The 15464-nt window shown below is 35.5% G+C and overlaps 3 protein-coding genes across 3 annotated transcripts; 1 reads left to right on the top strand and 2 right to left on the bottom strand.

The window, feature by feature from the left end:
• Positions 1-1334: 1334 nt before the first annotated feature.
• LOC125071871 (heat shock protein 68-like) lies at positions 1335-3292 on the bottom strand. The gene has a single exon (XM_047682289.1). The coding sequence runs from the start codon at positions 3220-3222 to the stop codon at positions 1336-1338; it is 1887 nt and encodes a 628-aa protein (XP_047538245.1). The 5' UTR covers positions 3223-3292; the 3' UTR covers position 1335.
• Positions 3293-3537: 245 nt separating this feature from the next.
• LOC125071837 (GPN-loop GTPase 3) lies at positions 3538-5625 on the top strand. The gene is made up of 5 exons (XM_047682235.1): positions 3538-3779; positions 3875-4071; positions 4281-4495; positions 4813-4918; positions 5343-5625. Exons 1-5 carry the CDS (start codon positions 3735-3737, stop codon positions 5605-5607), a joined length of 828 nt encoding a protein of 275 aa, XP_047538191.1. The 5' UTR covers positions 3538-3734; the 3' UTR covers positions 5608-5625.
• A 2980-nt stretch (positions 5626-8605) lies between these two features.
• On the bottom strand, positions 8606-15179 carry LOC125071993 (PHD finger protein 12). The gene is made up of 14 exons (XM_047682447.1): positions 14860-15179; positions 14535-14719; positions 14307-14453; positions 13847-14061; positions 13196-13341; positions 13038-13112; positions 12733-12866; positions 12249-12367; positions 11643-11833; positions 11275-11520; positions 10430-10728; positions 10210-10351; positions 9513-9679; positions 8606-9122 (listed from the first exon to the last, which is right to left on the bottom strand). Exons 1-14 carry the CDS (start codon positions 14905-14907, stop codon positions 8915-8917), a joined length of 2322 nt encoding a protein of 773 aa, XP_047538403.1. The 5' UTR covers positions 14908-15179; the 3' UTR covers positions 8606-8914.
• Positions 15180-15464: the final 285 nt, after the last annotated feature.

Below are 15464 nucleotides of genomic sequence, written 5' to 3'. Positions count from 1 at the left end.
AGTGTATATTGAAAGGAACCAGACTCCTTGCATCAGTGTATATAGTTACTTATATATTGTTTTTTGTAAATACGAAAGCCACATTTAGATAATTAAATAGTTAAGTAGGAAAATAGAAATCAATGATTCCACGTGTTGTCTGGAATTATATTGAAGTTATTGACATTCTGAAGTGTGACGAAACTTAACTTGAATATAGACGTTAGATCCTAAATACGGAAATTAACGCAAAGAACCGTCAATATTTAAAACAAATATATAATTATGAATGAACTTTTCAACGATTATTCAGTTTTTAGTATTACCGAACACCATACATATCGATGTTATATAAAAAGTATATAAACGAATAAGTTATATAAGATTAGCGAGTAATAGTCAATATAATGAGACCCTTTAGGCTGTTTAACAGTTATTTATTATCTTCATTTTAAACTGGTATGTTAACTCTTTGGAGATAAATATCATTTCAAAAGTTGCTTTCTTCTAAGTTTTCGATGTCTATAGCTTTGCTTTATGATAAATATTTATATAAATTTATAATACTGTTATGATCTGAGTAGGTACCGAGGATATTTTGAGAATATTGTTCTTTATTTATAGCACAATAATAGTTCCAGTTGACGGATAATAAGTTTTCAATTTCAAAGCAATTTGTCAATATTGATAATTTCGCAGATTATATTTCATTCAATACTGTTACAGATTATATAAAACGAAGATATTCTTTATTCAACATTTTAATAACATTATAATAAAAACAATATTTGTTGCTTTGTTTATATTCAAAGTTTAAATATTAACATATCAAGACAAAATATTATAATAAACGGTAAATTTATGACAAACGCAAGTTTTTTGAACGTAACATCGTTTTATTCTAATCTGTAAATCTAAATAGACTCTGGCTAAGGAATGAAATATTCGCGGTCCCCTTAAAATTGTATTTTGGCCTCTTATATTTGATTATTCTGTTGAAAATGATGTAGCAAATGAAACTGTACATAAGTACTGTAGTGTCTAGGCGATTACGTGCGTTATCTCCATTATTATAATATAGGAATAAAATTATAGCGATAATTATTATTGTTCATATCATAATATTAATAATAATGACGCTGAAACCATTGTCTTCTTTCTGAACAATTTCTAAAGTTATTAAATTAAAATAAAGAAATTGCTAATCAATGTTTGTTTTATTTCTCAATACATTTATTAAGAACACAACGAAAACACAAAATTACAACAATTAAGTTTGAACATAATAAAAATGCTCTGATTGCTATTTATTCATAATGAAAAAAATAACAAATAGAGGGGTTTAAACTCGCCAATTTAGTCCACTTCCTCGATAACTGGGCCGTCATTGCTAGCGTTCTGTTGGGACCTCGATCTAACGCCATGTAATTTCTTCATTAAAGGAGCACACACAGCAGAAACTTCTTTCATTTTGTATTCATATTCATCTTTCTCCGCTAGGGCGTTTACTTCGAGCCAACGTAAGACCTCTTCACATATTCGACGGGCCTTAGAGCTCTCTGCGTCTCCTAGCTTAGACCCAGCCTCATCAATCGCCTGCTTTATGCCAAAAACATAACTTTCAAGCTTATTACGAGCTACCACACGATCTCTTTGCTTCATGTCATCATCTTTAAATTTCTCCGCATCGAGTACCATACGTTCTATATCAACTTGAGATAGTCGCCCTTTATCATTCTTAATGACGATATTCTTAGTCTTTCCTGTGCTATTTTCTTTAGCGGACACATTCAGAATACCATTGGCATCCAGATCAAACGATACGTCAATTTGAGGTACACCCCGTGGGGCTAATGGAATGCCAGTCAAATCAAAAGTTCCAAGTAAATTATTATCCTTGGTCATAGCCCTTTCGCCCTCGTATACCTGAATCGTGACCGCCGGCTGGTTGTCAGAGTAGGTTGTAAATGTTTGTGAATGTTTACAAGGAATTTTCGCGTTACGGGCAACAATATTTGTCATAACGCCGCCAGCGGTTTCGATGCCCAAGGATAGTGGCGTGACATCAACGAGTAAGACATCTTGAATCTTGGAATGACGTTCACCACTCAGTATAGCAGCTTGTACCGCCGCTCCATAGGCAACAGCTTCATCAGGATTTATTGACAAACTAAGTTTTTTACCATTAAAAAAATTTTGCAATAATGATTGAATCTTCGGGATACGAGTTGAACCTCCGACTAATACAATATCATTAATGGAATTCTTACTTAACTTGGCATCATTCAAGGCTTTCTCTACGGGCTCTAATGTTACTCGAAATAGATCGGCATTGAGCTCTTCAAATCTTGCTCTCGACACTCTAGCAAAGAAATCTATACCCTCGTGTAGGGCATCTATTTCAATATTAGCTTCCGTGCTCGAGGATAAAGTGCGCTTCGCTCTTTCAGCTGCAGTCCGTAAGCGACGTAAAGCTTTAGGATTAGAGCTTAGATCTAATTTATGCTTTCTTTTAAATTCATCACAGAGAAAATTAACAAGACGACTGTCGAAATCTTCTCCACCGAGATGTGTATCTCCTGCGGTGGCTTTAACTTCGAAAAGGGAACCTTCATCAATGGTTAAAATGGAAACGTCAAAAGTACCACCTCCTAAATCGAAGATTAAGACATTTCTTTCACCTTTTAAATGTTTGTCCAACCCATATGCAAGAGCTGCTGCGGTTGGTTCGTTTATAATACGTAGAACATTTAGACCCGCTATAGCGCCAGCATCTTTTGTAGCCTGTCTCTGGGAATCATTAAAATAAGCTGGAACAGTAATGACTGCTTTCTTTACTGTAGTTCCTAAATAGGAAGCAGCTATGTCTTTCATTTTACTTAGAACCATACTGCTAATTTCTTCTGGAGCAAACAGTTTAGTTTTACCCTTAAAGGTCACTTGAATTTTTGGTTTCCCATTATCATTTATTACTTTAAAAGGCCAATGTTTGAGATCTTGCTGAATCTTGGGATCGTTAAACTTTCTTCCTATAAGACGTTTAGCATCAAATATTGTATTACAAGGATTAAGTGCCACTTGGTTCTTAGCACCATCACCAATAAGACGCTCCGTGTCGGTAAACGCTACATATGAAGGCGTTGTTCGATTTCCTTGGTCATTGGCTATTATATCTACATTACCATGCTGCCATACACCAACACAGGAATATGTCGTTCCTAAATCAATTCCAATCGCAGACATTATAATTAGCCCGTTTTTTTAGATATTTTTAATTTATTTTGCCACAAACAATAATTTGACAAATTCTCATTTCAAAAACCTAAACAAACGGCATTTGATCTCAAAACGGCCTTAAATGTTAATTTATAAAACGTTTATTGCTGAACATTAGATAAAATAGAATTCAGAATATTCATTGTTTCCTAATAAAAATAACCATTTTCGTAATACCACATAGTTACCAATTAATTTAAAATGCTTTGCTTTCGATACCTTAGAATTTTTCTAAACGTAATAATGCAGTCAAAATTGATGATAATGACATTGACAATTGTACTACAGGCTTATTTTCCTCTTTCAGTTAATGATAATTATTATTTAAATAAATACATATTAAATAACTTATGAAATAAAACTATTTAACTTCATAATTATATATGTATTTTAAATCATTAGTTTCTGAAAGCTAAAACTTTAAAGCGATATTATTTATCAACATAACCTTTATCACAGATTTTAAATAATAAGGCAAAATGCGTTACGCACAGTTGGTCGTAGGCCCCGCAGGCAGTGGCAAGGTAAATAATATACAATTGATAAGGAATACATAAACTACTAAGAATTCCACATGTCAGTTTATTTAATCATTTTTTTTTTTTGTAATGAAATACAGTCGACATACTGTTCCACAATAGTAAACCATGCTACCGATACAAATCGAGTAATAGAAGTGGTTAACTTGGACCCCGCGGCGGAGCATTTCGATTATCAGCCACTTGTGGATATCCGAGAACTTATTCATCTTGATGATGCTATGGAAGATGAAGAACTTCAGTTCGGACCAAATGGAGGGCTTGTATTTTGTTTAGAGTGAGTATCACGGTTTGGATCTTAAGTGTTTCTCTCTCTTTGTTCTGTTACTCTCTTTAAAGTTGAAAAATTCAGCAACATGCACATATATCTTCATTGAATATTTGTATAAAAATAACAACAATTGACAAATAAACTAAAAAAAATCCGTTTCATATATCTGTGTATTTAAAGGTTTATTTTATTTTGGGTTATATCTTGATTTACAGAACCCTCTTGGAAAACTGTGACTGGTTAGAGGAACAGCTTGGTGATGTTGATGATGACTACATACTGTTTGACTGTCCGGGTCAGATAGAACTGTACACACACCTGCCTGTTATGAGGAAGCTAGTTGATGCCCTTCAGCGGTGGAACTTCAGGATATGTGTTGTATTCATGATAGATTCACAATTTATGATTGATGGTGCTAAATTTCTATCAGGTGTGTTATTTAAATTCCTAAATAAATAATGAGTTAACTTAAATAATCTTGCAGTTCACTTTTTATAATGTACCCTTCATAAGTGCCAGACATAAGTCTGATTAAATATTAAAACTGGATTTTTTTTACCAAATTCATGTACTGATGGAGCTGAAATTTTGCATACGAGTTTTGTGTATACAATTGAGTGGACTATTAAGATTTATGAAAACATTTTTTATAGCTTATATAAATCTGCAAGATGCTAAGTAGCATTTAAATAATAATTTTAAAAACATATTTAGTTATATTCTTTTTTTATATGATTAATGTTACAGGTACAATGGCAGCTCTCAGTGTCATGGTTAATTTAGAACTGCCACATGTTAATGTTTTAACTAAAATGGATCTACTTAGCAAGTCGGCTAGGAAACAACTTGATAAGTGAGTATATTCAATAGTAAAAAAAAAATTTGGGTCATTGAAACTTTGTACATATACACTATAGGTCCTAATCTATATTTAACCAGTGTTTATTGTTGCTGGAACTGTATCATATACCCAGTAAATTATAGCTGTGCGAGGGTTATACACATTAAATTTATTAATGTTTTTATTTTTTAAATGTACGTTACATATGCTTAAGTCAATTATTCAATTTTTTTTTTTTATTGCTATATTAGTATACTTTGTCTACTAATATGTGCTGTTCCAAATACATTGACTTTTATATAAGAGGGAAATTGGTTCTTTTTTGAGTTTCTACAGACAATTTCAAAAGAGCCTATACAATAATACTTTAACATTTATTTCATCTATCTCGTATTAAGTGATTCCATTAATTAAATAATATGTCTTTTCCTTGCAGCTATTTAGATCCAGACCCCCATATATTACTTGCAGACATGAGAAATAGTAAATCAAAATGGCATGAGAAGTATGCTAAACTCACGGAGGCAATTGGTGAAGTTATAGAAAACTTTAGTCTTGTAAGATTTTACCCCCTCAACATCAAGGAGGAAGAGAGTATAGACAACATACTGTTAACCATAGACAATATCATACAATATGGTGAGGATGCAGATGTAAAGGTTAAAGATTTTGATGAACCGGATCCAGAAGATGATGATTAGTAATAAATGTTGGACATGTTAAAATATTTTTATTTTATATTCCTACAGAAAGTAATCTTATTATTTGTTTCTCATGTAGGTATGCATATTGACTCTAAATTCTAAGAATAGTAAGACAATTTCTGACAACCTCTTTTATGAAAAGGAAATAAACTTGCTCTATATTTATTTATTAATACTTTAGCAAAAACATCCAGTTTTGTTATGTATGAATTGATTAAGATTAGGTTATACAGATTATTAGCTGGACTATTGATTAGTTTAAAAGCGCACAGATCATGAGGTTCTTCTTTCAAATACCAGGCTTATTATAAGTGTTAAATAATTCCACAGCTATTTTTAACTGGACCTATTTAAAGAAAATCTTGTCAATTTTTTTTATTGATTAAATGTTACTCAATACAAGATTATATGTAATGATAAATAAGCGTTGACTTAGTACTTGTTGATTTCCAAGCAGGATTGATATAGCTTTAATTGAACAACCACTCTGTGGAACCAGCTTTCGCCGGCGGTTTTTCCGAACCGATACGACTTGGAACCTTCAAGAAAAGAGCGTACTCCTTCCTGAAAGGCCGGCAACGCACCTGCAAGCCCCCCGGTGCTGCAAATGTCCATGGGCGGTAGTAGTCACTTTCCATCAGGTGAGCCTCCTGCTCGTTTGCCACCTCTAACATTAAAAAAAACTATTGCCATTAAAATGGCGGAAAAGAGTAAATACTTTCATGCCGGTTCTTCTCGGTAGAATCTATTTCCGAGCCAATGGTAGCTTTTTACATTTTATTCAACACTAACATGACGAACGAAAGTTTTTTTATGAGTATACTTGTAAAATAATATTTTGATTAGACTTTCCATCAAAACATTCTCAGTAGCAGACAAAGTAAAGCCAGTACTTCTATGTTTGAATTCTACAATTCTGTTGGTTTGCAACAGAATTGGAGAATTCTGTTGCAAAAACAAATTATAAATATGATGTCATAGAAAGTTCATCCGAATGCAGCTGTCAGTTAGAACCGATCTGCAGGTCATAAATACTGAAAAAATATAATAATATAATTATTTTTCAAGCATTCTGATTTTAAATTTGAAACCATTCATCCATCACAACCACTAAAACAACCAATAAAAACTCATAATGTGTCGTGCGTTAAGACAGAATAAAAGAAAAGTTTAATCATTTAATGTATATATTTAAAAATTTATTGCAGTTCCTTCACAATATCAAAACAATAGAGCATATTTTGTAAGAACAAACTCATAACTGTGACTTTGCTAGAACACTATACCAAAATAACTTGCCATTGACTGCTGATTATTGCTGTCCAGAATTACCTTAAACAACCTAAAAGGTATTATATACATTAGATTTGAGGAGAATTAGGGTTCAAATGAAAAAAATATATTAATATCATAACTTTATTTTAGCAACATGCCATATTCGGTAAAGCATAAGAATACATTAAGATACAAAGCAAATATTTCAACTCCCAACTTTTAATCCTAATAATCTAAATTCCAAATTTACAACTAACGCTAACAAATCAGAAATCTAATATCAAAAGCTTGAACTAATGATTCTTATCTATACTTGGGATCTATATAGTATTTTATTTAGTAAAACTGATTTTAAGGGCAGAGTTATAATATTCAGACTACACTAAATACAGTGTCTTGCTTAAAACAAGAGATCATTGCTATGAATAAAATGATTACTACTCTAAATATATCTTAAGCCGAAATTTCAAATAAGCGGAACTATATACCACTAATTTTAACTATAAGTCTATATTGATGAGTAATTACTTAAAGGAACATATTTATTATTCAAAAGTAAATTAACAACCAGACAAAATTGTACCACCAAAGGGTTCTCCGGTTTGCATGGAAGTTTGCATGAAAGGATTCCAATCAAAGAAAGAATAACAATAAACAAACCTTAGATTTACCCATACCATGCATTGAAATAAAACTAGTTTTTTAACGGATTTAATCGCGTATATTAATTATTTTATTTTAACATCCCGACGTTTCGAGCACTTTGCAGTGTTCGTGGTCACGGGCAGAGTCTGCCCGTGACCACGAACGCGATTAAATCCGTTAAAAAACTAGTTTTATTTCAATGTGTAATAATCGCGAAAATCTAAGACAACATTATGTGAACCATACCATGCAATTAGCTATATTGTACACTACAACAGTTCTTGATTAATATATTTCTATTTAAAATATAACACTATTCCAATTAACTACTTATATCCACTTTAATTTTACTTCCAAAGGTTCTAAAACTGCTTAATCGACGTTCAAAACGTTTGTGCAAATCCATAAAGAATATCATAGAATATTGAAGCTATCTGCCGTCATATAGCACCAATACATTAACAATTTTGTTTATTGGACTCTTGAACTTTTCCTCTTGAAATAGGCATTCAGTGTGGTATGAACTATATTGGAATATGCTATACCAGTTTAATTTACTAATATCAAATAATGTATTTGTTATAAAAATTAAAAACAAATTGTCTTTAAAACTTTATGATATTACTCTCACAGCAACCAACATTGTCGATTTAGGATGCGACCTCTATTAAAACTATTTATTAGGTATATAATACAAACTAAGGAAATTAGTGTATTTAATTAGATATATGTACAGTTCAGCCGTTGTGGCTCAGTGACTTAACCACTATTTACTGAGTTTCTACATACCCTAATCATAAGCAAAGATTGTCATTTTTGGGCTGTTAATTTACTAATTTTCTGTTGCTCACTATATGTATGCGGATATGATTGTATATTATGAAAAATGTACTGTATATTTAATTGCTGCTTAAACTATTTAATACATTTTAAATTATTTAATTTGAATTATATTTAAGAACAATATCATACCTGGTATTTCGATTGTTAACTTGTGTGCCAATTAGAATGAGAATAAGTTAATGTTGAAAGAATATTATTTATAAATTATTTGTCTAAAATTCGAAATTAACTAAAACTCATTGAAAATAGACACAGGAACATTATTATGTATATATAGGCATATTCATTCATTGAATACAACATATCAATACATTACAGATACTCAAATGACAAAGGAAAGTTTTCTTCAAAGCATTAGTATAATTTTAATCATCACCCATTCTTCCCAATGCAAAATCAGGACGAACAACTAGTATATATATAAAACTACTAAATACCACCATCACACCACTAGACACTGTCATTCATCACAATCCTCGGCCACACTGGCTACTTCAGTTTCCGGTTCACTACAAAGATCAGCGCATACGCCACGATCGTCTCAGAGAGCGGGCTCGTCGAGCGCCGGCAGGTGCGGGAACGTGTCGTGGTCGGTGATGCTGAACACGTAGAGGCGGCAGCCGAACTGCAGCAGCGCGCCGTGCGCCAGCAGCGCCGAGCCCTCCCACGCCGCGCGCGCGGGCGGCGCCGCGCCCGAGCAGCGGCAGCCCGCCTCGCGCCCCGTCGGCGCCGTCAGCGACCCGTTCACTCTGGAATTGTACTCTCGTTGAATATTGTAGCAGGTAATCCCTGCTACAATATTCAAACTAACAAAAATAGACTTTTCACTTATTTTGAAATGATCTATCCAAATGTCTGCTCTTAAAAGTACAATAAGGAATATACTACATGATCCTACAACTTTAGATTCACCTAACAGGTGCGTTTACAGGTTGACAGGCACCGGGGGTGCGATAAAAAAATGCAAAAATAAATATAAAAATTAGCGAAAATGCAATTTGTATGTATTGTATATGTTGTTTTTGATTATCAGTATTACAACCACGCTAGTAGCTTAGGTTAGTATTAACCTGACCAGTGTATATAACGTTAGTGACTTTGATGTCGGCCAGTCACTAAGAGCGGTTTAAAGCGGGTACCTCGGCGGCTTCCCGTGGCGGCGGCGCACGACGCGTCGCAGCGCGTCGTCGGGCGGCGCCAGCACGTGCGGCGCCTCGCGGGCGCGCGACACGTCGCACGCGAACATCACGCCGTTCACGAGCGAGCCCCACTCCGAGTAGTTGATCAACTCGAAGTGACGCGTCACCTGCATCCACGGAGATTACTCGCATTTAATAATTAGCATTTTATTTCATATTCCTTTCACTTTAAATTAGCCTTTTTGGTCATTTGATATACTCATACAAAAAACTTAAAACAAATATATAAAATTGAAGTGTCAGTCTGTGCTTTCCAAATAATTGCTTTTTTTTTGTTGATTGAAAACCAAAACAGCGATTATTTTTGTCCGATATAATCTTTAAGGCTTAAAATTACAAATGAAAAGTACCGTTTAGTTTTTTATAAATTTCATGTAAATCGGTGGCATTTATCTAAAATAAAAACTCCAAAGTTATACTATATAAGTTTTAGGTAAAAATCCATTTATTTATCTTTAATCGATATATCGATAATATCATTTATCAGCATTGAGCAATGACATTAAATTTGTTTTAGATTTATATTATTATATAAGAGGTATATATACTTTCAAAGATAAAGTGAATCTTAAAAACTGTAATGTATAACATACAATTTTGTAAAATAAAAATTTGTGGGGGGTTTTATCATACTCGCCTCATCGCAGAAGATGACGGCGTGTCGCGGCGACACGCGCCGACAGCGCGCGTCCAGCACCACGTCGCACGCGCTGTCGCTGCCCACCGACAGCGCCGACAGCCGCATGGCCACCGCCGCGCCCAGCGACGCCTCGCCCTCGCTGTCACGACAGACGCACATCGTTACGATCGATCGACTCGACGCGATCCCGCAGTCGGACTAGACTAGACGCACTAACCCGTCGGGGCGGAGCACCTCGCAGAGCGCGGCCTTGACGAGCGCGTCGGCGAGGTCGAGGCCGGGCGGTGGCGGCAGCGGGCGCGGCTCGGGCGGCGGCGGGGCGGGCCCCCACACCAGTGCGGCGATGCGCTCGCGATCGGCGCGCGCCAGCAGCTCGGAGGGCAGCGCGCCGCGCCGCACGCCGAGCCGCGCCAGGCGCGCGCGCGACGCGCCCCGCAGCGCCGCCGCCGCCCGCGCGCCCCACGCGCCCACCGCGCCGCGCCGCCAGCGCCCCGCGCTCGCCTCGCCCGCCGCCACCTGTTATACGACTACCTTTTAAAAATCATATTTACCTGTCGGTCATTTACTTATCGTTCACCATTTTAATTTGGAAAAATGGCAAACACCAATTTGCTTAAAAAAAACCTGTCATCTATTCCAATCAATGGAGAAAATGTAAATAACCAACATTAAAAGATACCGAAGGAATTGTTTGGTGAATAAGTCCATGATAAAAAAAGATTATTATTTTGAAACAAAATCAAAAGGAAAAAGATCGGCGGCGAATGTCTTCAACCAACCTGCAAAGTGACACAAGCTTATGTTGCTATGTAAATAATATAATAAGCTTTATTTATAGTTTTCATTAAGATAGTATTTTTTTTTTTTCAATAGAACTCTTATCGTCCAGTATGTGACGAGTAAGCTTGGGTAACATTGTTGTTACCAATCTAAATAGGATTGGAATATTTTTTTTTATTCACTATGTCTCTTTGCACGTTATAGGCGTAAAAACAAAATTATCAAAGATTCAATTATTTTTCCTTATTTTTTGTAGATTAATAAAGGAATAGCGATAATAACCTGTTGCAATCGTTGCCAAGCAAGCAATTTGACGAGTCTCTCGTCCAACTTTTTGAGTTGTTCCTCGACAGTGGCCAGCAGCTCCTCGACGCCCTCCTCCGCGCAGAGCTCGAGTCGCTCGGTCTTTGTAGACCTTTTTCCTGGGCTCTTCACTTCGCTTTGAGATACCTTCCGCTTTTTGACTGTAGTAGTTAGATGCTCAAAGTCGGAATCTGAGAATTCACTGGAATCACTATTTTTTTCAGCCTGAAAGAAATTTTTATTTTCATCACATTTTAATAATTAAAAATCTTCATCTAAAAAATCAAATTCAGACTAAAAAATCAAGTCAGCATACGACAACTATACGAGACGTGTTAGGGACTCACCTCGGGCTCGTCCTCGGGCTCCGCGTGGCGCGAGCAGGCGGCGCGGCCGGCGCGCAGCGGACACTCGCCCTCCCCCGAGTACTGCGGACACGACAGGTTCATGCATATCTGGTGCTTCGAGTCGCCGTCCTCCGCCTCGTCTTCGTCGTCGTCGGTGTCGTACGCTCCGCCGGCTTTTAGGTTCCTTATGACTACAATGTGAGTAATATAAAATTAATGATTATTATTATTTTATTTCTCCAACAAATGCCTTCTTAGTAAGCTGATATTGAGACAAACAGTTTTAATGATGGATTAAACGAGTAATTGAAACGAATAAATTGGATTTAAAAGTCTTGAGAACAAATAATAGCCTGCTTAAAAAATAGAGAAGAGGAGGCCACTAATTTTTATTTAGCAAATGAATTTGACCAAGTTATTGCTGTCTGTAAGGTTTGTCAATTTATTTACTCTTTTTATCGGTAACTTCTAAAGCAGTAATTAATAATATTATTATAACTTGACTATTTACAGATATATTACGTAAAAAAAATTGCTAAATTGTCAGATTTATGCGACTCTCTGAAGTTGCCGTGATTGCCGCCCTCCTCTACGTGCAGTACGTACCGTCGCGACAGCGCACGTGGTCGCGGCGCGCGGGCAGCAGCGGCGGCGGGCGGCGGTAGTGGTGGCGCACCATGCGCGGCACGTGCACGCGCCCGCGCGCGCCCACCGGCACCTTCACGCTGCGACACGCAACGCGCAACACTTTACAATTTGACATACATATTACATTTGAATTGTAATTACACCAGACCCATTCAGAATCCGTGTGAATAATTGTAGATTTTATTACAAGTCAATATTTAATTGAGTAGATAGTAGTAGTTGATAGTACTAGAAGATACTTGCTAGAGCACATAAATCTTAATCAATTAATATTGTAGGTTCAAGCTAGCCTCTAGGAAGATGTGTTTATAATTCATCTTGTACAAGATAAAGAAAACCATCGTGAGGAAACCTGAATGTATCGAATAAACATCTCTTTTCAACCAGATACCATGAGTGTGTCAACATAAGTGGGTCCCTGCCATGTAATCTTTGTATCTACCGGAAGGAGGGCCTGGGGTTCCGCGCGCGCCGTATGAAGTCGACCTTGAGTGCGTGCTGGTCGACGGGCCCGCTGAAGCGCTCCCACAGCGCCACGCGCTCCGTCGCGCTCACCGAGCGCACCAGCTTCCAATCCTGAAGCATCATTACAGTTTTTGTGATTCCAATTTTATACATAGAATAATTATTATAAATGAAATAATATTAATCAATTATAAATGAATAATAATTACAAAGTATAAGAAGAATATATAAGCAGATATTTCATTTTATTAAAATCAAGACTAAAATTTTGATTCAACATACGATATACTGCTCAACATGGTTGGGACACATCCAGCGTCCAGTGGGGAGAGCCGTCAGTGGTGGATCCAGGCAATCCTATGAAATATTTTTTATTTATTTTATGCACAACTTCCAAAATTTTTATTTACAAATACAATTGAAACTACGGCAAGTATCACCTGATGAAACAATAGTGGACAGTAATCGCACTGTAGCAGTGGTGCCATCTTGCAGGTGCCACGACACACGAAGCATGATTTGGCGGGCAACGGCACACAGCCCCATGCATCCACCGTCACCAGACCACTGCCAGCTTTACTACCTTCTGTAGCAAAAAGTATAATAGAAACAATTTTTTTTCCTTAGGTTGAGGTCCATCTGTGACAAGGTGTCGCAACCACTTGACCAGCATATATGACCTCTGATTATAAGTTTTTATTTTAGTAAGCAAGCAATACTGGTTCCTAAAACATTTGGTTTAATAAATTTTTTCAATGAATAACTCTTATTAAAAAAAAAAAAGAGTTCTGAGGTGATCAAAGTCAAAAAAAAAAATTTAATAATTTTTTTTTTGTTATTAAGTATAATATAAAGATTCTTCAATCAAATTATGTTTACCAAAAAAGTATTATATAAAACCTCAAGAATCCTAGTTAGTAATTTTCTGTGTCATAAAAGCAATTTAAACTATTAAAATGCAATTAATAGTTAGTTTTGGTGGACATGATCACAATCTTCTAAGACCACTTCACCTGAATTTTTATAATGCTAAAAATTATTAAATATTCTGCTAAAACTACGAAAATTGAATAAATAACTCAAATGAATACCCTTTTCAGTGCCAGGAAATATACAAGGAATTCTCATCTCCCTTGGGAGCTCAAACTGCTTTGGATTCATGACCTTTGCTGCTTTCACTAGGATTTCCATAGGTGATAGTTCCTTTTCCGACTCAGTCTCCTTGGTGTCTTCTTCCTCTTTATCTTTGCTATCATCTTTACATTTCTTTTTAACAAGCGAATTAGCACGACTGTTGCGTAGTGATCTAAAAATTATTAGATATATTATATGTCAATTAAGTGAAAATATAATGAGAATAACATGCCTAGTTAATTTTAAAATATTTTCCATCAAATAAGTAAAAACTTGTAAATAATTATATCATCTGGCAAATCATATATTAACATAAACAAAAGAAGCTTCTTTAAAAGTACAGGTGTTTACAAGTTTTTCTTTAACTCACTTTCAATTCTCAGAATACAATAAAATAGTCAAATTACTGAACTTTACCTGGACTTTTTATCTGTGTCAGATTTATAATCGATGGGAGATTGTGCTCGGCTAGAACGTGTACTGGCTGGCTTGTCATCACTTGCGCGACATTCGCGGCACAGCCAAAGCCCCGCTGGAATATCATTTTCGTCCAGAGGTGGATCACTAAAAAGAACATTTTAAATTTTATAAAGCAACTAATTAATTTTATATAAAATGTCAAATAAAAATTTCATATGAACTTACTAGCATCCAAGGTGGAAACTGGCAGGACATCGGTCGCAACATATTAAATCTCCGCCTTCCCCGCACGCGTCACACGAATCGTGATTGTGTCCCTTGCCAGGACGTTTGTAATAGGGATGTTGGGGTTTCTTAGGTTTAGTAACATTCAAATCTTCGTCTGGTGGTTTAATTAGAGCGCGTATAAGCTAGAAAGATAAACATCCAATGTATATCGTTGTCATTCCAATGTATATGTATTATGTAAAACCTAAATTCTATTAAATCAAAGTAAAATGGCGCTTGTGGCTCAAAAAACTTTCAAAGAAATTAATATTACAGTACTTACCGGCATAAGCCCGCCAGATGTATCGAGGTCGTAACCAACGTTAGACATATTAAACTATTCCTTTATCTCTTTTATGAAAGTATGCACAAGATATAAACAAATAACGAAATAGAAAATTACAATTTCGAGTTAACTTTTGTTTATAATATAATCGAGCTTACTAAATCCAATGTCTATTTATTACATTTTTCCTTCTGGAAACAGTTAAACGGCGTGTAAACACTCAAATTTCTAAACTTTATAATACATATATCATTTGAGATTAAGAATAACAAACAGTTCGAAATACCGACTAGAAATATGGCGGCTTGATCGCCATGCCTGACATATTGACATTTGACAACTGATTTTTTATTTGCTTTTGGTAAGTAAAAGGTATTGCACCATTCAGCCAAAGAACAAAATATTTTTTTAATACAACTGGTTACAAGATTTTAGCCTTTTTTCTTAATTTTATAAATACATCAAAAATAAAGACTTAATACATTTTTTTACTCGTAGTTATTCAGTTTTAATTACAAAACGAATATATTTTTTCAAACTGCATGTGTTAAAACAAGCGCATGTAGAGGTAAGCAGAACGTTTAAAAATTGTGTCATCTTGT

This window comes from Vanessa atalanta, chromosome 20, assembly GCF_905147765.1.
Source record: "Vanessa atalanta chromosome 20, ilVanAtal1.2, whole genome shotgun sequence".
In the NCBI taxonomy this organism is placed as follows: Eukaryota; Metazoa; Arthropoda; class Insecta; order Lepidoptera; family Nymphalidae; genus Vanessa; species Vanessa atalanta.
The sequence above is the reverse complement of the archived record's forward strand: the minus strand, read 5'-3'. Positions and strand labels throughout refer to the sequence as shown.